The sequence below is a fragment of the Amblyraja radiata genome, chromosome 8, assembly GCF_010909765.2.
Source record: "Amblyraja radiata isolate CabotCenter1 chromosome 8, sAmbRad1.1.pri, whole genome shotgun sequence".
Classification (NCBI taxonomy): Eukaryota; Metazoa; Chordata; class Chondrichthyes; order Rajiformes; family Rajidae; genus Amblyraja; species Amblyraja radiata.
In genome coordinates, this window is record NC_045963.1 from 83,368,965 (window position 1) to 83,391,788 (window position 22,824).

At 41.5% G+C, this 22,824-nt stretch overlaps 1 protein-coding gene across 1 annotated transcript; it reads left to right on the forward strand.

The window, feature by feature from the left end:
- The first annotated feature begins 654 nt into the window (after nucleotides 1-654).
- LOC116976545 (SH3 and PX domain-containing protein 2A-like) lies at nucleotides 655-20,232 on the forward strand. The gene is given in 7 exon segments (XM_033026434.1): nucleotides 655-699; nucleotides 2,596-2,644; nucleotides 2,647-2,710; nucleotides 14,283-14,632; nucleotides 16,348-16,397; nucleotides 17,336-17,455; nucleotides 18,186-20,232. Coding segments are annotated over 7 exon segments (2,694 nt in total). The 3' UTR covers nucleotides 20,202-20,232.
- The last annotated feature ends 2,592 nt before the right edge of the window (nucleotides 20,233-22,824 follow it).

Here is a 22,824-nt window from a genome sequence, read left to right on the forward strand (position 1 = left end):
ACTTGGCTGTTTGATTTTGTGTCTGTTTTGTAATATTTCACACTCCATACTTATAGTCACTAAGAGAGACTAAAGCTCATCTGCGTCGGCTGGATCGGAGGTGGACTTTGGGAGGAATGTGTAGCCGCGCAACAAAGCCCAGGTGAACAAAGCCCCGTGCCCGCTCAATCACGCACAGCCTTTATTCCGCTACCGGACAGAGACAAAACAGCTTTCACTAAAGGCCTGATGCTTCCAATTTGTTGATTGTGTGTGCATGTGTTATGTTTTATGTTTCTATCACATTCCCTCGTTGAAAGGTACTGATAATTTGTTCTGCTTTTTTATTCTTTGATTTCTGCACCTACCGGAGTGGATGCAACAAAGGATGAAGCCATTTGGCCTGTCAAATTTATGCTAGAAAAGAAGGGAAATTCTGAAATCCATTGCTTACATTTTTTAATTCTCAGAAATGAAAAATGCTAAAAATGAATATATGGGGATGATTTTGCCTGTGAAGTCGCTGTGTGCATTACAGAAATCACAGGCTTGGTGTGGCTTTGAATGAGCTCCTGCTACACACCAGTAATTTTTTTGTTTGTTTTTTTTTTGCACAAGTTTTGTTAATAAGTCTGCTTATTTTTTCCTGGTTAAAATTAAATGTAAATTTTTTTGATGAATGTTATTCCTCATTTCATCACTGATCTTGGAATCTATCAGGTATGCTCTCTCCCTACTCAAAGATATGCTGTTAAAAAGCCAGCCTTTTGAAATCCTGTCAAAAAAAATGCTTGCATTCATTAGATTTAAATAATAAAATGTTAAGTCTGCAGCTCCACTGTTAAGTCCTCCCTCTCCATTGGTTCTGCTGTCACATTCTGCGATTGCCTCCATCAAGCCTCTTCTGTTATTTCCCTCTGCCTTTCCCCCAGGAATTGGGGGAAGGCAGAGTTGCAAGCTTGACTTCTTTCCCCAAGTTATGATCAGTTCTCATACCCTGCTGTTCTTGCCTAAGCTCTGTTCTGCTCCCAAGTTATTCCATGCTGTGCTGTATTATTCTATATTCATTTTGACTCTTTGCTCCGATATCTAGTTTTACCATTTCACTTCCATACTCTGACTAGCAACCCTTTTCCCCTCTGCATATCTTGGCAGACTTCCCAATGTTCTGCTCATTCTCCCATGTTCTCCTTCAGAACCCCCCCCCCCCCCCCTCAGCTCTCCCCTCTCGTGTTCTAACCCTCCTCACATGGAAGCTTGGTGTGGAATTAAGGCCTCTTCAGTGAGTTGGCTTTGGAAATATTGAGAATTTTCCAGAACCAACAAATAATTCCAGTTGATGCAAAATTTATATGCTATGTGTTTTCAAATGAGACTTTGCTATATGTTTTCAAATGAGACTTTGATTTGTTTTTCATTCCTGCTGCTCTTCATTGCTAGTGGAATTGCCATTGCTCTCCAACCTCAGAGGCACATTTGAAGCACAAGCTATTTCAAATAAAATCAAATGACGTAACTTCTCCAGTCTTATCCTCACAATGGTATCATAGAACTGAATTTCTGAGCTTTGTGTTTTTTTTAACGAATTCCAATATAACCAGAATTAGGTTTAACTTAACAGTCTCCTTAAAATAACACTTCATGGTCACATTTAGCAGCTGTTCCGATGCAGGCATTCATTTTATGTAATGTTGTTAGTGGGCAAATACCAGAGATGCAGGAGGGAATTCTGTGCATTTCTTCCTTATGTCTGAGTTATTTCCTGTTTGAACTACAATGTGTTGAATATATTATAGGTTAAATATTTGTATGTTTAATAGTTTATTCCAGTGCTGAACTATCATCATCATCAGAGACATTGAAGTACAGTACATTGCCCTTAAGCTCACTACCTCCATGCTGGCATTTTTTGCCCATCTACATGAATCCCATTTGACCGCATTAGGCCAATATCCCCCATGCCCTACTTATTTAAGTGTCTGTCTGTACGCATAAACATATTAATTTCATCGGATTCCACCAGCCACTCTGGCAGCTTGTTCCAGCTATCAACCCACTATCTGTACCACATCTTTCCCCTTTGTTCCACTTAAAATACTTTGTGCATAGTCCTATTGAATAAATGTGCTAATGCTCCACCAATTTTTATTTTTTTTAATGTGATCTATCTACTCCGATAGCCAGCCAACCTTGCTCGCTGACCACAACACAATAATTTTCATGTTATCTACAAACTTACTAATCATTCCTCCTACATTCATATCTAAAACATAGTCATTCAGCCCAACTTGTTCATGCCGACCAAGATGCTTCATTTAAAAAAAGTTCCTTCATTTAAACAGAAATTGAATTAACTGGAGACCATTTCCGAAAGTCAGCACGAGGACAATGGGCAGACTGCTTCTTCTGCCTTGCAGAACCATCTTATAAATCTATTCTGCTACTTTTCTTTATTCAAAAGATTGCTTAATTAAACATTGAGTTCAAGAATGAAGTAGAGGAAGCTTAGAGAGAGAGCTTGTTGAATTGTTCTGGATGCTCACCAACGCTGTAGCAACTGAAGATTTTGGAAACATCTTGCCTCTAACTTTGCGATGATGTTTATTTGTCATAGAGGAAAAATATATCACTGTGCAACAGTACGTCAACCAGGGCAAAGATGAAATTGGTTTGAGAAGGGCGTCATGGTGGAGGTCATCCAGCGAAATCTCGAAGGCTGGTGGTTCATCAGGTGAGCTTTGTTTCAGAGCTAAACTGGAAAACCGTGCTTTGCTGTTAATATCCATTTACCTTACAGTACAGGGCAATGAACATAGGCAATTGTATTGAAGCTGTTACAGCTTTAGAGCGATAATTATAATTAAAATTGGGCCCCATATCTGAGGAAGGATGTGCTGGCCATTGGAGAGGGCCTATAGGAGGTTTATGAAATGATCCTGGGAATGATTGGATTAACATGTGATGAGCGTTTGACGGCAGTGGGCTTGTACTCACTAGAGTTTAAACGGATGAGGAGGGACCTCATTGAAACTTACCGAATAATGAAAGGCCTGGATGTGAGAGGATGTTCCCAATAGTGGAAGAGTCTAGGACCAGAGGGCATAGCCCTCAGAATAAAAGGACGAATGTTTAGAGAGGAGATGAGGAGGAATTTCTTTAGTCACATGGTGATGAATCGCTGGAAATTGTTTGCCACAGACGGCTGTGGAGGCCAAGTAATTTGGGTATTTGTAAGGCAGAGATTGACAGATTGATTAGTAAGAATGTCGAGTTATGGGAGAAGGTAGGAGAATGGGGTTGAGTGGGAAAGATAGGTCAGCCATGATTGAATGATGGAGTAGACTCGATGGGCCAAATGGCCTAAGTCTGCTCCTATAACCCTATGAACTTAAAAATTTCAAATTATTCAGTGAGAGAAAACCATACAAGAAAAAATAAAGAGCAACAACGTTGCCTCTGAAGGTTTTACTATATTGTGTCATTTCAAAGAGCTTTGTATTATGTACTTTTGAAGTCAGTATTCTGATGAGGAGTTTTCCCTCGGGCCTGTAGTGTTCATCAGGTGTAAGCATACATAATTAACGGAGAAGCGTGTAATGCACAGTGAGCAGCAACATATCTGATCTTTGCATAAATCAGTTTGCCTACCATCGCAATAGGTCCACAGCAGATGCCATCTCCCTGGCCCTAAACTCATCTCTGGAACACTTAGACAACATGGACACCTACATCAGACTCCTATTTATGACTGAGAACCGTTCATAGAAACATAGAAAATAGGTGCAGAAGGAGACCATTCGGCCCTTCGAGCCAGCACCGCCGTTCGTTGTGATCATGGCTGATCGTCCCCAATCAATAACCCGTGCCTGCCTTCTCCCCATATCCGTTGATTCCACTAGCCCTTAGAGCTCTATCTAACTCTCTCTTAAATCCATCCAGTGATTTGGCCTCTGTGGCAGGGAATTCCACAAATTCACAACTCTCTGGGTGAAAAGTTTTTTCTCACCTCATTCTTAAAGGCCTCCCCTTTATTCTAAGACTGTGGCCCCTGGTTCTGGACCCAACATCGGGAACATTTTTCCTGCATCCAGCTTGTCCAGTCCTTTTATAATTTTATGTTACTATAAGATACCCCCTCATCCTTCTAAACTCCAGTGAATACAAGCCTAATCTTTTCAATCTTTCCTCATATGACAGTCCTGCCATCCCAGAGATCAATCTCGTGAACCTATGTTGCACTGCCTCAATCACAAGGATGTCCTTCCTCAAATTAGGAGACCAAAACTGTACACAATACTCCAGATGTGGTCTTACCAGAGCCTATACAACTACAGAAGAACCTCTTTACTCCTATACTGAAATCTTCTTGTTATGAAGGCCAACATTCCATTAGCTTTATTCACTTCCTGCTGTACCTGCACGCCAACTTTCAGTGACTGGTGTACAAGGACACCCAGGTCTTGCTGCACCTCCCCCTTACCTAACCTAACCCCATTGAGATAATAATCTGCCCCTTGTTTTTGTCGCCAAAGTAGATAACCTCACATTTATCTATATTATACTGCATCTGCCATGCATCTGCCCACTCACTCAACCTGTCCAGGTCACCCTGCAACCTCCTAACATCCTCTTCACAGTTCACACGGCCTCCCAGCTTTGTGTCATCCACAAACTTGCGAGTGTTGCTCCTAATTCCCTCTTCCAAATCATTAATATATATGGTAAATAGTTGCGGCTCCAACACCCGAGCTTTGCGGCACTCCACTCGCCGCTGCCTGCCATTCTGAAAAGGACCTGTTCACTCCTACTCTTTGCTTCCGGCCTGCCAACCAATTTTCTATCCATTTCAACACCCTACCCCCAATACCATGTGCTCTAATTTTAGCCACCAGTCTCCCGTGCGGGACCTTATTAAAGGCTTTCTGAAAGTCTGGATGCACTACATCCACTGGCTCCCCTTCATCCATTTTACTTGTCACATCCTCAAAAAATTCGGGAAGATTAGTCAAGCATGATTTCCCTTTCATAAATCCATGTTGACTTGGACTAATCCTTTTACTGCTATCCAAATGCCCCATTATTACCTCTTTAATAATTGACTCCAGCATCTTTCCCACCACCGGTCAGGCTTACTGGTCTGTAATTCCCTGATTTCTCTCTCGCTCCTTTCTTGAAAAATAGGATAACATTAGCTAACTGATCCTGAATCTATTGAACATTGGAAAATGATCACCAATGCGTCCACCATTTCTAGAGCCACCTCTCTGAGGACCCTGGGATGCAGATCGTCCTGCCCAGGGGATTTATCATCCTTCAGTCCCATTAGCCTACCCAATACTATTTCTCACCTAATGAAAATTTCTTTCAGTTCCTCTACCCCCTTAGATCCTCTGTCCTCCAGTACATCTGAGAGATTGTTTGTGTCTTCCTTAGTGAAGACAGATCCGAAGTACCTGTTCAACTCTTCTGTCATTTCCTTGTTACCCATAATAATTTCACCCGTGTCTGCCTTCAAGGGACCCACATTTGACTTTGCTACTCTTTTTCCTTTAACATATCTAAAGATGCTTTTACTGTCCTTCTTTATATTCCTGGCCAGCTTCTCCTCGTACTTAATCTTTTCAGCCCATATTGCTCGTTTTGTTTCCTTCTGTTGTCCTATGAAAGTTTCCCAATCCCAAAAGCTTCCGGCTACTCTTTGCTGTGTTATACATCTTTTCTTTTAGTTTTATTCTATCCCTAACTTACTTGTCAGCCACCTTTGCCTCCTACTCCCCTTAGATTCTTTCTTCCTTTTTGGAATGAAATGATCCTGTGTCTTCCGCTTATACCCAGAACTTCCTGCCATTGCTGTTCCACGTCATTCCTGCTAGGATCCTTTTCCAGTCTACCTTGGCCAGCTCCTCATGCCTTCATAGTCCCCTTTGTTCAACTGCATCACTGTCACTTCCGATTTAACCTTCTACTTCTCAAATTTCAGATTAAAACTAATCATATTATGATCTTTTCCTCCAAGCGGATCTCTTATCAAATCTGGTTCATTAGACATCACTAAATCCAGAATTGCCTTTTCTCTAGTCGGCTCCATTACAAGCTGCTCTAAGAATCCAGAGTTTATGGGAAGTACTTACAAAGAACGCATATATATATATTTGAAAGATCAGGGGGTTGATGGTTAAGGAGATCTGGCATAGAGTCTGTGTTGGATCAAACACGATCACATTCAATGGCAGGGCAGATGGTGTTTCGAGTTTAGTTTGCTGTCACGTGTACCGTTGGGTGCTAACCAGTCAGCGGAAAGACAATACATGATTACAATTGAACCATCCACAGTGTGCAGAAACATGATAAAGGGAATAACGTTTAGTGCAAGATATATCCTCTCCAATGCTACAATCTATTCTGTCCATTACCAGGTGACGTGGAGGGATATGGATCACATTCAGCCAAAGGAGATTAGTTTGGCATCATAGTCGTCCTTCTAGTTCCACTGATGTCTTGTTTAGTTTCACTGTATCGCCTCGTTATCACCTTTACCGCCACCAACAATGGACCATTGTGGGCTTGCCCTTTCCTTGATCACCGTTGCTGGCTTCGATTTGTTCTTTTCATACCTTTTATCCAATTGTTCTTTGTACCTTTTCATACCTCTACTTTCCCTCTCCCTGACTTTCAGTCTGAAGAAGTGTCTCAACCCGAAACCTCGCCCATCCATGTTCCCCAGAGATGCTGCCTGACCTGTTGAGCCACTCCAGCAATGATGAAAACTCTGTCCTGCACTCTGTATCTTCTCCTTTGCTCTACTTATTGTACTTGAGTTAGGCTTGATTGTATTTATATAGAGTATATCTGGGAGACATAGGTAGGAAGGAACTGCAGATGCTGGTTTAAACCAAAGATAGACACAAAATGCTGGAGTAACTCAGACGGGTAGCATCTCTGAAGAGAAGGAATGGGTGTTATTTTGGGTCGAGACCCTTCTTCGGACTGGGTATATCTGATCGGTTTGGATAACATACAAAACAAAGCTTTTCGCTGTACCTCTGTATGCATGACAATAATAAACCTAAACTAATGGGCAGTAAAATGGCAGTTAGAGTTTAATCCAGACAAGTGTCATGTGTTGCTCTTTGGGACATTAAAATCTGTTCGATTGCCATATTTATGTAAATTCTGAGAAAGTTTTAGGGAAAAATGAGGGGTGTTGTTTTTTTCAGTTAAACTGTCGTTGGGTCTGGAACTCGTTGGAGGTAAAAACCCTTTTCACATTTTTCCGTGCTTGGAAGAGAACTTTGAACGCCAATACTTTTTACTGCTTGAGTTGGCATAGGGGCAATGTAAATAATTGTGCGCTGGCATGAATTATGGGCAAATCTCCTGCAAATTACTATGTTCCAAAACTGGCTCTGAAAACAATTCTGAAGTGGAAAAGTTAGTTGTGAGGGCAGATTTGGCAAGTTTTCATTTTGCTACAAATATTGTATATTTTACCTATTCATAATCTGTGTAAGAAAATCTAGTTGTAATCATTTGCTGGGGCCCATTTTCTGTACATTATGCAGGCACAGTCAGCTGTGATTTACTTCTGTTCTTTGGACTTTACCATTAGTACACTAATGGGGAGTGAGGGAGTTTGAGTCCCTTGACATCTAGGTTCAATGGCCAATCGTGCTGCCTTTTGGTGGAACTCATCCAACTCTCCCAGAATGCTTCTGTCAGCAGATTCCCTCATTTCCTGTTTCTTTTTACAGTTATTCCCCACTGGAGTAATTCCAGGATTTCAGAGCTGGAAAGCAGATGGCAGGAAGTGGCTCTCAGACATGAAGACATTTTACTCCACAAACTTGTTTGTCTGCTTCTTGCCCGCATTTACTTCTTAAGAACCAAAGCCTTGGCTTAGGCCATAATGAAAGTTCACTTTGCACGTTTTTGGGAGATTAGTTTGAGTGGAGTAGTAACATTTATCTGTTTGTGAGCTAATCATATCTTGAAGCTTCTGCTGTTTGAGGTGGTTACTTACTATGAGTTACACACAAGCAGTATCCACTGCAATAGTATGGTGAAGGGTCTTGACCCGAAACATCACCCATCCATGTTCTCCAGGGATGCTGCCTGAACCCGCACTTTGTGTCATTTTCAGCAATTGTATAGTGAATGTTCTTCTTTTAAACACATAGATACATTTGTCTCAGTATGGGTTAATAGTTGAAAAGCTACATTTCTGCTTTTGATTGCAGCAACAGAAGTTGCTGCCAAATGACCTCACTCTGCACAAAAGGGAATATTCAACAAGGTTTTTCTCCGGCTGCAGTGCATTAGAAACCTTGTGTCCAAATTATTTACGTCTAATTAAGCTGTATCCCTACTTCATTACCAATGTTAGGTATTCATAATACCTGATGGCATCATGTAGCACCGATACAGGACCTTCAGTCTGCTGTGCCCATGCTGACCATTCAGTACCTGACTATACTAATCCTAATTCCCTCATTCTATAGTCTTCAATGCCACAGCATTGAAGTGTTCCTCTATATACTTACTAAATGTTTTGAGAATACCTTCAGAGTTTTGCTTACCTCAATCTATTTCCCTGTTAGACATCTACTCCAAGGAAAACAAATGCAGCCTACCAGTTTATTATTTTAGGGCCCCCCACCTCCCATCTGCTTTTGCCTATAATTTGCCAGGCTTTGACCCACACACACACATCTTTTACAGCCTTCTCCCCCGACTACAATTAGTCTGACGGTTCTTACCCGAAAGTTGCTTATCCATGACCTCTAGAGATACCGCTTGATCTGCTGAGTTATTAAAGTACTTTGTTTTCTACAATAAAAAACTACAGCATGGGAACAGTTCCTTAGGCCCACACTTATCTTATCTGCCTGTGCATGATCCATAATCCCTCCATTCCCTGCATATCCATGTGCCTATTTAAAAGCCTCTTAAAAGCCAGTCTTGTAACTCCCACCACCCATGGCAGTGCGTTCCAGGCATCCACCCTCCGAGTAAAAAAACTTGTCCTGCACATCTATAAACTTTGCTCCTTTTACCTTATAACTATGTCCTCCAACCTGGGTAAAAGGTTCTGTCTATCCTATCAAGCTTATTTTATAGACTTCTATCAACTCTCCCCACAATATCCAGCGGTCTAGAGAAATCAATCCAAGTTTGTCCAACCTCTTCTTGTAGCTAATACTTCCTAATCCAGGCACCACTCTGCACCTTCTCCAAAGCCTCCACACCCTTTCTGTACTGGAGCCACCGGAACTGTATGTAATACTCCAAATGTAGCCTAACCAAAGTCTTTTAGAGCTGCATCATTACTTTTTGGTTTTTATACTCAATGTGCTTTGCTCAAGATTCCTGCATCTGAAGTCACTTGTGCCTCCCCATTACAAAACAGAAGATGCTGGCTGTCTTGAAGCATTTTTGGGTGAATAAATCCCTGGGGCCTGTACATTGTATAACATTGTGAAAAGCTCGAATAAATTGCAGTGACCATGGCAGAGATATTTACATTAGTTTTAGCCATAGGTTCAACACTGGAAGGTGGTTAATGTTGTTCTTCTATTTTAAAAAAGGGCTACAAAGATTAGCCAGGGAACTACAGGCCATCGAGCCTAACATCCGTGGTGGGAATGTTACTGAAGGGAATTTTGAGAGTCAGGATCGACCAGCATTTGCAAAGATCAGATTGATTAGCAGTTGTTGGCATGGTTTTGAGCATGGGAAATCTGGAGTTTTTTTTTTATTTTTAAGAGGATTGACATAAAATGCTGGAGTAATTCTGCGGGACAGGCAGCATCTCTGGAGAGAAGGAATGGGTGATGTTTCGAGTCGATACCCTTCTTCAGACTGATATCAGGGGAGTGAGCGGGACAACGATAGAATGTAGTCGGAGACAGTAAGACTGGTGGGAGAACTGGGAAGGGGGAGGGGATAGGGAGGGAAAGCAAGGGGTATTTGAAGTTAGAGAAGTCAATGTTCACACTGCTGGGATGTAAACTACCTAAGTGAAATATGAGGTGTTGTTCCTCCAATTTGCACTGGGCCTCACTCTGACAATGGAGGAGGCTCAGGACAGAAAGGTCAGATTAGAAATGGGAGGGAGAGTTGAAGTGCTGAGCAACCGGAAGATCAGGCAAGTTAAGATGGACTGCGCTTAGTCTCGTCGACATTTGGAACAGCGGATACAGTAGATGAGGTTGGAGGAGGTGCAAGTGAAAACTTTGACAAAGAGGATTGACGATGTCACGGCAGTAGACATTGCCAACATAGACCTTAGCAAAGCCTTGACAAGTTCCTGCATGGTTGGCCATTCCAGAAGATTAGATCACATGGGATCTAGGGTGAGCTAGCTCATTGCATGCATAATTGGTTTGGTGCAGTCAGAGAGTGGTAATGGAGGGTTGTTATTCAGATTGAAGGCCCATGACCAGTAGTGTGCTGCAGGGTTCGGTGTTTGGTCCACTGTTCTTCGTCATCTTTATTAAGGATTTCGATTACAATGTTATTAAAGCAGTTTCCCACTCAGAAATCTAAGCTGACTATCCCTTATCAGACGGTGCCTTTCCATATGAAAGTCAATGCTGTCTATCCTGTAACTAACTAGTTGGGCTAATTGGCTCCTTTGTTCCATGACACGTCTATTAGTTCCATGAACATTTTTTAGCAACTAAGAGTTCATGCTTGATGGTGTTCAGATTTGGCTGCTTGTTGATATGGGCAGTAAGTTGGCAAGGCTTCAGAAATAGTCACAGTTCTAGATTATATATTGGCGAAATCAGGAGGCAGCTCAAACGACAGTGAAGCACCATTCCCTGATGAAATCATGCGTTCTACACGCGCTTTGATGGGGAGAACACTGATATGCCTTCCTGAACCCCCATATGCCCTGATGGTATTAGTCACAGTTACAGAGACTGATGTCAGAAGATCCTTCGGGGGGTGAACCCTCAGAAAGCATCTGGACCTGATTGTATACCGGGTCGAGTTCTCAAAACCTGTGCTGACCAACTGGCTGGAGATTTTGCAGACATTTTCAACCTCTCATTAGTGAGGTCTGAGGTTCCCACCTGCTTTGAGTAGCAATGTTACAAAATTTTGAGATTTTAAAAATCAAGTCTGTAATTTATCCCATCAGATAAAGCATAAAAATAAGTTTAATTTGACACCTAATTCACTTTCATATCTCAAGTATTTAAAAAGTTATGGCCATTTTCATACTGGGAAATGAGCATCTTGTTCCCTATTGATTTTCTATGGACATAACAAAAAAGCTGTGATCGTGAACAGTCAAAAGCCCATAACTTTCTTAAAAATTAAGAGAACTGAATGAAATTTTCAGTTATCATAGATTGAAGCATTCTGAAACAAATATAAAATAATCTTACTTGGATGACCTGAAATTAAAGCACATAGTTAGTTAGTTACCTAATTGTAGCTAATTTCAGACTTCAATTACTAGATCTAAACATCTATCCATTTCTTAATAAATGATTAACATTTTTAAATAGCCTAAATGTCCAAATAATATTCACAAATAATTCACAATAAAACATGATTTTTAAATCTCATTTACATTAATTTATAGGCCAAATGGAAGGAATTTAGTGTTTAATTGTTGTAAATAAATGCCCATTTAAATCAGCTTTCCAGTGGGTCCCTGTGGAACGCGCTGGTTTAGAATGTTCACATTGCGGTAGATTTGTGCCCCAAATGCCGAGAAAAATACTGCGGGATATAATGGGCCCAAATTGAGCTACTCGCAATATTAAACTTTGTATAAAGGGATCTTTAGAAGCCCTTTTTAATGTAAAAATATACAACCTAACTTCTGCTATTTGCTTTATGAGACCCTGCGGTTGCTGGCGGTCGCGGGTTTAGAGATTGATTTTTAAACTACTATAACTATTATTCAAGGCCTTTAAACCTAAAAATAGCTTTTGCGACGGGGTCTTCCAGCGATTTTTCGTTAATAATTAACTAGGCTGAACATTTTCGATTGGAACAGCTTAGAGAAAATCGCGTTTTAAACCCGCCCCCTCTAAACGGCGCCAAAATCGCGCACACTTGCAGCGACAGATTTTCAACGACGCTTCAGGTAGGTTTTGCAACATACCTACTTTGAGGGCATCAATAATACCGGTGTCCAAGAAGAGTAAGGTGATGTGCCTCAACGACTATCAACCAGTGGCACTAACGTCCGTGGTGATGAAGTGCTTTGAGAGGTTGGTTATGGTGCATATCAACTCCTACCTCAACAAGAACCTCGACCCATTACAGTCGCCTACCATCACAACAGGTCAACGTAGGATGTGATCTCACTGGCTCTCCCCCTGCACTGCACCGGACAATAAAAACACTTATGTCAGGCTGTTGTTTATAGACTGCTGCTCGGAGTTCAATACCATTATCCCCTCCAAGCTGGTTACCACACCACTCCACCCTTGGTCCGTAGGGGGAGGAGTGGCTCCGCTGTCAGCGACTGATGACGGGATCTAGGGAGGACTAGATCCCGTCACCAGACCGAAGGACTGGTGACGGGATCTAGGGAGTGGGTAGGGCCGAAGATGTCCTGGTTGGGTTGCTCCCTGGCCTGGCCAAGCTGGCCATCCGCGAGTCATGGTGCCTGGCGGAAGAGGGTTTTGCCCGAGCAGGATGCTTGCCCCTTTCCCGGGTGGTTTTAGAGAGGGCCATAGTTGTATAGTAGTTATTTAGTATATTTGTATGGATGGTAACATAGTTGTTTGAAAATGTAGATAATATGGTGATTTTGCACTGTGGTGGTGGGTGTGTTACGCCGGTTTTGGTATTTTGGGGTGTTTGTATCGTATTTGTAATTAAATAAATTACTTTTGATACAAAAAAAAAGCTGGACTGGGTCTCTGGGCATCCCTCTGCAATTGGATCCTCGACTTCCTCATCCACAGACCACAGTCAGTTCGAATTGGCAGAAACACTTCTTCCTCATTAACAATCAGTAAGCTGCGTGCTCAGCCCCCTGCTATACTCACTCATGACTGTATAGCAGGACACAGTGCGAACTCCATCTTCATGTTTGCCGACGACACCACCGTTGTTGGACGAATTACAGATGGTGATGAGTCAGAGTACAGAAGTGAGATCGATCGATTGACCAAATGGTGCCAGCACAACAACCTGGGTCTCAATATCAATAAAACCAATTAACTGATTGTGGCCTTTGGAAGAGGAAGGATGAGGACCCCCAATCCTGTTTATATCAATGGTGGGGAGAGTCAAAACTTCAAATTCCTGGGTGTGCATATTTCAGAAGATCTTTCCTGGACCCAGCACACTGATGCAATTATAAAGAAAGCGCATCAATGCCTCTCTTTCCTGACAAGATTACGGAGATTTGGTATGAACTTCTCTTGAACTGCTACAGGTGTACAGTAGAGAGCATATTGACTGGTTGCATCACGGCCTGGTTCGGCAACTTGAATGCCCAGGAGCGAAAAAGACTGCAAAAAATTGTGACTACCCAGTCCATCACCGGCTCTGACCTCCCCACCATCAAAGGGATTTACCGGAGTCTCTGCCTCAAAAAGGCAGCCAGCATCATCAGAGACCCGCACCACCCTGGCCATACATTCATTTCACTCCTGCCATCTGAAAACTGTAACGTCTACGTTTAGGAACAGCTTCTTCCCTACAGCCATCAGGCTATTAAACACTACAACCTCAAATAAGCTCTAAACTACAATAGATTGTTATTGTTATTATTGCACTACGTCTGTGTGTGTCTGTCTGTCTGTCTGTCTGTCTGTCTGTCTGTCTGTCTGTGTGTCTGTCTATCTGTGTGTGTGTCCCTCCGTCCCTCCCTCCTTAATGTTTGGGACAAAGACCCACCATTTATTTATTTGCCTCTGTACTCCACAATTTGAGATTTGTAACAGAAAAAAATGACATGTGGTTAAAGTGCACACTGTCAGATTTTATTAAAGGCCAATAAAACACTCTTGACTCTTGACTATTTTATTCGGCTCCAAAGATTCATAGAAACATAGACATAAAAACATAGAAAATAGGTGCAGGAGTAGGCCATTCGGCCCTTCGAGCCTGCACCGCCATTCAATATGATTATGGCTGATCATCCAACTCAGTATCCTGTACCTGCCTTCTCTCCATACTCCCTGATCCAACAAGGGCCACATCTAACTCCCTCTTAAATATAGCAATATTCGGTTTCGGGCTGATAGTTTGAGGATTGATATTTGCAGTAATTAAGGCAAAAGTAAAATAATATTGTTTGTAAATTTGTAATTTTATTTTCCCAGATATCAAGGCAAAGAGGGATGGGCACCTGCATCATATCTGAGGAAAATCAAAGATGAACTTTCTCCAACGAAGAAGCCTGTTAATGGGCCGGTTGAGATCATTGGCAACATAATGGAAATAAGTAACCTTCTGAACAAGAAAACAAGCAGTGAAAAAGAGATTCAGACAGAGAACGAGCCCAGACATTATGATCATCCTCCACTCACTGCAAAGGAGATTAGCCTTCCACTGCCATGTGAACAGACCAATGGTGATGTAGCAGTGTTAATAGGAACAGAGAAGAGATTCAGTCGAGCCACACCAGGCACCCCAGCTGTGGCCAGGATCGCTCCACAGAGAGCAGAGATAGGTACGGGATGAAGAAGTTTCCTGTTCTATAATAACAAATTCCAGCTTGAGTCTGACCTAAAACCATGTTTACCAATCCAATGGTTCATTGGTACTTTATTGTCACATGTACCTAGATACAGTCAAATTCTGTTTTTGTATACTGTTCAGTAAGAATCTTATGATACACAAGCGCAATATACTTGAGTACAAGCGTGTAAGATAGTAGATTACACTGAGGCAGCACATAAGAGTTGCCACATAACCAGCACCATCATGTACGCTTCAAGTTCAGAGTTGTTAAAAATGTTAGTGTCTTAACTTGGCCATGAAGGCCTGCTGGCAGCACTGGATTGGCGTTGCAAGGTCAGCTTGGCTAGGCAATGGTGAAAAGAGATCTGTGGGGTAGGTTTTTCACACAGAGCATGGTTAATATCTGGTACCAGCTGCCAGAGGAGGTGGAGACACACAATAACATTTAACAGGCTTTTCCACAGATATTTGGATAGAAAAGAAGTAGAGATATAGGCCAAAGGCCTGTAAATGGGATCCGTGCATACAGACATCGTGGCTGGCACAGTGTATGCTTTGCATTTCTATGTTATACTTTATTGTAATAAAACCATGATTGATAGGTTACTTGGTCACTGTATATGGCCCCTAGTTGTGGAATCTGCAGGCAGTTAATGTAAAAGCAGATTAATATAGCATTGGGAAAATAGGTGGTTGGTGCAGAAGCAGCCGGCTGAAGGACCTGCTCCCATGCTGTACGTCCCGTGACTCTATGCATTAATTCTATGAACATTAACCATTGCTGGATTATTGTCAGACTTTTCAACGTAGTTTCCCAACATACCAAACCAATTTGCTCCTCTGCATTCGTAGATTGTTTCATTCAGGTTTTAAGACTTTGGTGTTAGAACTATATAACTTTACATTTTAATCTCAGATCTCTGTCATTGCCACCGAGGCCCCTGATGTACAAGACCAGTTAACTGTTATGTTATTGCACGATTCCAGAGTTAAAATAGCCTGTTAAATTTTTGTTCTTTAACATTAACTTAATCTTGTATTTAAACTCTGACTTTGATTCCACATTAATATGACTAATTTGGTTTGGCCCATCTATATCTAAATGTGTCTCTCATGATTATTGTATGACATTGTTACTTGCATCTCCAGTTACTTGATTCATTCTCGGCCCTATATTTCAATTCCTGTACCAAATTCCCACCATTGTTTAGTAAGCTCCAACCAGTCTAAATCTATTACTTGATTTTCTGAATGTTTGACATTGTCTGTGTTAATATATGTTTATATTTACTACTTCTACCAACCCATATCACTTCAGTGTTCCAGCTAAGGATCCATTTCATGAACAAAAATGTGTTTATCGAGAGAATGGTGATAAAACAGAAATCGTTACTGCAGAGAGAGATTTTGATAAATAGTGTGGAGTAAGTAAGAGTTGACTGTGAGTTTGACATGATGAAGAGAGTGAGGTGTAGCATTGCATTAGGTTGTCCTAAATGGTCATTTTGTGTACTATAGATTCTAGGTAATATATATATAGGCCGATTGCCATGTAAGTTGTTTCATTGTTAAAATTGTTTCAACTCGGAAAGCTAGTTTTAGAATTTCTCTGTCAATTCTGTTAAATATTTCTCTATCCACAGATGGAGTTTTTTAATTTCAGATTTCTGCAGATGTTTTCATCTTAATTTTGTTTTTTCGCAGGTTCCCCAAACCTAAGGCAGAAGCCGCCCCCACGAAGGGAGGCAAGTATGGTATGTCTGCATTTTGTTTTCTTATGAGGAAAAGATGAGAGGGAAAAGAATGGGGGGGGGGGGGGGGGGGGGGTTTTCTTTTACACAGAGTATGGCGGGTATATGGAATGAGCTGCCAGAGAAAGTAGTTCAACCAGGGACAATACAACACTGAGCCCATCTCATGTTATCCTTGAGAAGGTGGTGGTGAGCTGCTGCCTTGAACCAGTGCAACCCTTGAGGTGTGGGTATACTCACAATGCTGTTATGGAGAGAGTTCCAAGATTAAAAAAAAAAAAAAAATATCCAGTGATGGTGAAGCAAAAATGATATATTTCCAAGTCAGGAAATATCGTGTGTGCTTTGGATGGCAACTTGCAGATTATGGTGTTGCAATAGTTTTGGTTTATTATTGTCATGTCCATCTGTAGAAGTTTGAGTCTTTGTAGATGTTGAATTTTCTCAGTCTCCTGAGGAAGTAGAGGCGTTTGCTGCATTTTTTGGCTGTAACTTCAGTCCAGGACAGATTGCTGGTAACATTTATGCCTAAGATCTTGAAGCTTTCAAAGTTTGTAGTAGATGTGAGTTGATAGCCTGTACCCTGAGACGGATCTAGAAAGGGGGGAGAGGTATCGGAAATAGTACAAATGAATTTGAGAGCAGAGTGAAAATTGGGGTAAAGTTACGAAATCAACTATTCTACCAGGGACAGGTTCTGAGATGACAGTTTCACTCAAAACATTGAGGCAAAATGTATTCTTTTTTCTCTGGAATTTCTTTTTTTTCTGAAAATACAAAATGTTTAGAACAGGAAGGAGAGAAAGTATATGTATCTGCAAAGCTGAATAAATTGAATGCCAATGTTTGGAATTTTCTGTTACTTTTGTTCCACGTAAGAGGTAATGACGGCAGCTGTGAAAGTGTTTCACCAGTCTTCACTTCCGATTTCAAATATCCAGGGATTCCAGTTGCCCAAGCCTCCAGAGCCGCCTGCTGTTGAAGTGGAATACTACACCATTGCAGAATTCCAGACACACATTGCTGATGGCATCAGCTTCCGAGGAGGCCAGAAAGCTGAGGTAGGCTTCCTACTTTAATCATCCCCGGCTGAAGCTTGTTACTTTCAAACAATTATTTAAGATGGTGGGATCTGACTTAATTGTCAGTAAGATGGTGGGATCTGACTCGGTACAGTACACCCTCGCAATAACGGACCTCTATATAGTGGATTTATGTTATAGCTGGCCGAGCTCCCGTTGCGTGAGTACCGGACCCGTCCCTGGTGCACCACATCTATGGCTCCCCGGCCTGTGATATCCAGCTGATTTAACACCCCCCACCCCCCCCCCCCACCGCACCACGCCATGTTTCCTTCCTCCCAGCCTTGGGTTAAACTTTACCCCCACCCCACAGCTTTAAGCAGGCAATCTGTAATAACGGACCTCTCCCACCCCATGGTCTGTTATTGAGGGTTTACTGTATTCCATTAGTTGTGCCAACAAATTACTTCCATGCCTGTGTAATTGCTGGGGTTTGGAAAAAGCTGATCTTTCTTTCTCAATTCATCTATTCGTTTCCTGATGTGGTTTACAAAATCACAATATTTAATCCTCTATAGAATACTCAGTACTGATATTTATGTTTGCAATATTTTCATTTGAAAGGCTTCGCATTAAGCAAGGATTTACAACAAAATTCTATAGCACCTTGCCCATGCACCTCTGCTTCCATCTTCCACGCTTCATCTTTATCTGATTGTTCTTTATATCTGTCTGAAATATAGTGCTTGTTTACATATTTAATCCATAGGTCATTGAGAAAAATCTAGGCGGATGGTGGTACGTGCAGATTGGGCAAAAGGAAGGCTGGGCACCATCGTCTTATATTGACAAAAGAAAGAAACCAAACCTGTCCAGAAGAAGCAGCACACTAATGCGGCCAAAGATCCCTCCCCCAGCACCACCCACCAAAAGCAAGCCAAACTCTGGCGAAACAAGTCCAGGAAATGAGCGGGAATGCACACAGCAAAAACCCAAGTTTGAGGAACCAGAGTATGATATTCCTTCTGCACTATATGACCATGAGCCACAAAATGATCTGAGGAGCACTGATTATGAACTAGTCAAAGAAGAATTATTAGAACAGGACCAGACAGATTCCAGCCAACAGCAGATCAAACAATGCCCAAACTCCACACTGAGGAAAGCTTACTTCAGAGTTGGTGAATCTTCAGAAAGTTTACCTTGTGATCATCAATTCGTGTGTACTTCTGGTGATAAGGATTACAACCAAGGAGGAAGTAACAATAATTTAGTATCTAATGGGGTCTATGAAATTGTTAGTCAGGTTGTTGCTACACTGTCAGTAACTGAGACCAGCTCTTCACCAAAACACATTTCCTCAAAGCATTCTCTAAAAAATCTTCAGTTAAAATCTGAGACCAAAAAGGACCTGGATCTTGGAAAGAGTGCAGAGAATTCTAGCAAATCCATGGTTGATATCAATGGGTGCATTGTACAGAAACCTGGACCAAAACGAGAAAAGGACGCATGTGAAACAAATCCAGGCACAGATCAGAGAGCCATTTCCAGTCCCATCACAAAGCCAAAGCCTTCTGTAAGACCAAAGCCTTTCCTGGTAAAACCAGAAGTGCAGAATATGGAGATGAGCAGCATCAGGCGCCATCTTAGGCACACAGGACAAATTAAGCATAGCTCCAAAGGGGCAAAAAGTGATGATGCGGATACCAGTTCATTAACATCCTCTGAAAATTCAGAAGATTCCTTCACTAAAAGTACAGTTGATCTTTCAACACATGCATCACCGGGTCATCATCAGTCGGACGTAGCAAGGCCCAGTGAGCAGGAGGCAGAGTCATTGTACCAATATAGGACAGTGGATAAATATGAAAAAGTCCAGGATAATGAAATCAGTTTTCCAGCAGGAATAATGGTACAGGTTCTGGAAAAACAAGATAGTGGTTGGTGGTTTATTAGAATTGGAGACACGGAGGGATGGGCACCTGTCTATTTCTTGGAGCGTGTGAGTGGCAAACCTGCAGAGTGCACTGCTAAGTTGGAAACGTGTGGAGGTGAGAGGTCAATGAATGAAAAGCAACGCAACTGCACTGAGAAAATAGACACGGTCCAGGCATTAAACAACATCAACCTTGGTCTAAAGAGAGCAACACCTCCAATCCCTGCAAAACCCCCTGGAGGGTTTACTAGACTAGGAGGAAATGTGAATGGTTCCGTAAAAATGAGAAACGGTTTAAAGCAAGCAACTGTGAGGCCGCAATCCGTGTTTGTTGCCCCCTCTTGCAATGATAATACCAACCTGGCTGGATTACTCAGGAGGAATGAATCTATGGTGTGCACAGACAATATCAGGTCTACAGTCAGTATTCGCCGAAATTCATCCTTCAGTACTGTCCGGTTACGGAAGAAGCCTGATGAATCTGATAACCTTCACTCATCTATATCGTCTTCCAGCCAAACAAAGGGTAAACCTCCAGAAAAGTGTGGAGTTGTTGAACCAGATGTCACAGCAAGAATCTCCCAGAAAAACGGAATTCCTGTGTCTGCTGTTAGACCAAAGCCAGTATGCATCCAGGAGAAACCCCAGTTCGTGCAGAACAACTGGAGAGAGATGTACGTTGCAATTGCTGACTATCAGGGAGATGAAGAAACCATGGGTTTCCAAGAAGGGAGTTGCGTGGAGGTGCTGGAACGCAATCCCAATGGTTGGTGGTACTGTCAAATAATGGATAGAGGACGTTGTCAAAAAGGATGGGTGCCTTCAAATTATTTAGAAAAAAAGCACTAATATTTGTTTTATATAAAATATTTCTAATTTATAGATGCAATGTGCATTTTCTAATAGAACTATCAGGTAGTACCACATGCCTGCCATGGAATAAATATTGCTATATTTCAACTGCTGGACTGCTGAGCTAGTGTATACAAGTAAAAGACTGAAACATAAATATAATGAAGTTTGTGGAAAGCTACCTGCAGACACTGGAGTCGTGTGGTGTGTTTGCATGGGGAAGCTTTACAGTGACGAAGCTTCAGAGTGGACCTGATTGTTTACAGCTGGAAAAAGGCATGTTGCATTTTCATGTGCAACAGATTTACTCAAAAGCCGGACCTTTGAGCAGAGTAGGAGTTTTAAGTTAATTATTATTGCTATCTTTTGTTTTAGTATTTACTCGTAACAGAATAGTCAGGAGTTACTCCAGATTAATTTTTCACTGATGTCTTTAGCATGCCATAATTTCATACATTAGCATTCCTTTCATTCTGTCATATGTAAATGTTTATTCAGTTAAAATATATTTTTAGATGTGATGAGGAAGCATTTAGCCCTCTCCAGCCCGTGCACAATCTGGAGTATGGCAGAATTGGTCGAAATTAACATCATCCTGGATTGGAGGACTTTAGTTACAGAAAAGATTGATAAATTGGGTTGTTTATCCTAGAATGAAGAAGGCTGCCGGAATGACCTGGTAGATATATATACAATTATGGATTATGGTTAGAATATTGCTTATCCTACTTCATTCATTTATTTATTTATTCATAGATAGAATAATTTTCTCATCAAAACCAAAGGTTGGTTGAAGGTGTTTTAAATGGGATCTAAGAGGTATGTTTATTTTGGTTTCATTTGTGACTTATGGTCGATATTTTCCAGAGGAACCCGTGGAATTAGATACAATTACTACATATAAGAGACATTGAGACAGGCACAATTAAGCAAGGTAGACAACTTTTCAAAGAAATAACAAAGAAAGTCAATGAGGGCAGGGTTGTAGTCATAGTCTATATGGACATCAGCAAGGCCTTTGATAAGGTTCTGCATGGTAGGCTGTTCTGGAAGATTAAATTGCATAGGTTCGTAGGGTGGGCTAGGTAACGATAGATAATTAACAGGGTGATGGTGGAAGGTTTTTTTTACTGGAAGCCATGACTGGTGGAGTATCCCAGCAATCTGCCCAGCACTGATCTCTGTTTGTCATCTTATTAATGAATTGAGTAAGAATGTAGACACAAGAAACAGCAGATGTTAATTTGCAAAAAAAGACACACAGTGTAGGATTAACTCAGCAGGACAAGCATTACTCCAGCACTTTGCATTGTTTTTTGGATGAGGCATGACTAGTAAGTTTGCAGATGTCACTACAATAGTTGGCACAGGAGACAGTGACGACGGTTATCGGGAATTACTGCGGAATCTTGATCAGATGGGGAAGTGGCCAAGGAATAGCAAATGGAGTTTAATTCATACAAGTGCAAGGTGTTGCATTTTGAGAAGTCTAACCAGAGGGGGACTTCCAGAGAATGGAGGGGCCCTGGGGAATGTTGTAGAACATAGAGACCAAAGAGTACAAGTGCATTGTTCCCTGAGAGAGATGTCACAGGTAGACAGAGTGGTGAAGAAAGCTGCTGGCACACTAGCATTGGAGAGTTGAAGCACTGAGTATAAACGTTGGGATGCTATTGCAGTTGTACAAGACATTGGTAAAACCACAGTCTGAAGAAGGGTCTCGACCCGAAACGTCGCCTATTTCCTTCGCTCCATAGATGCTGCCTTACCCGCTGAGTTTCTCCAGCATTTTTGTCTACCTTCGATCTTCCAGCATCTGCAGTTCCTTCTTAAGCACTTGGAATGTAATGTTCAGTTTTGATCACCCTGCGATAGGAACAATGCCATTTAGCTAGAAAGAGTGCAGAAAATATTTACGAGGACGTTGCCAGGGCTTGAGGGCCAGAGGTGAAAGAGAGATTGGGTAGGCTAGAACTTTAGTCCTTGGAACCCAAGAGGCTGAGGAGTGATCTTACAGAGGAGTATAAGATCATGAGGGGAATACACACAATCTTTCTCCCAGGGTTGAGCGTTAAAGGGCAGAGATTTAAACTGAAAGTGTAAAAATTTAATAGCAACGTGAGGAGTAACCTTGTCACACACATGGTGGTCGTATATGGAACTAATTGTCTGTGGAAGTGGTTGAGTCAGGTATAACAACACCAATAAAAATAAATTGGACAGGTACATGGATAAGAGAGGTTTAGAGGGATATAGGTAAATGCATGCAAATGAGACTAACTTAGACGAGGCATCTTGGTTGGTTTGTTTGATAAACCAAAGGGCCTGTTTCCATACTCCGTGACACTGCATAGATACCTTGGAGTATTATTAATTCAACGTTTTCAATAGTTGTCAAATATTAAAAATTCAATGGTCCCATTATATTCTGCCTGTACATGTTATTTTTTAACCAAATCTGCACACCAGGTAATATGAGTTTATTATTCCTTTTGAACATATAACATAAAAGCACACAGAATCTTCATGTATTGAAGACTGAAGGTCTGTGACCTTTTTTAAATATTAAACAATGGTGCTAGTTTCACCGGACCATGACTTTGACACTCACTGTGAACTA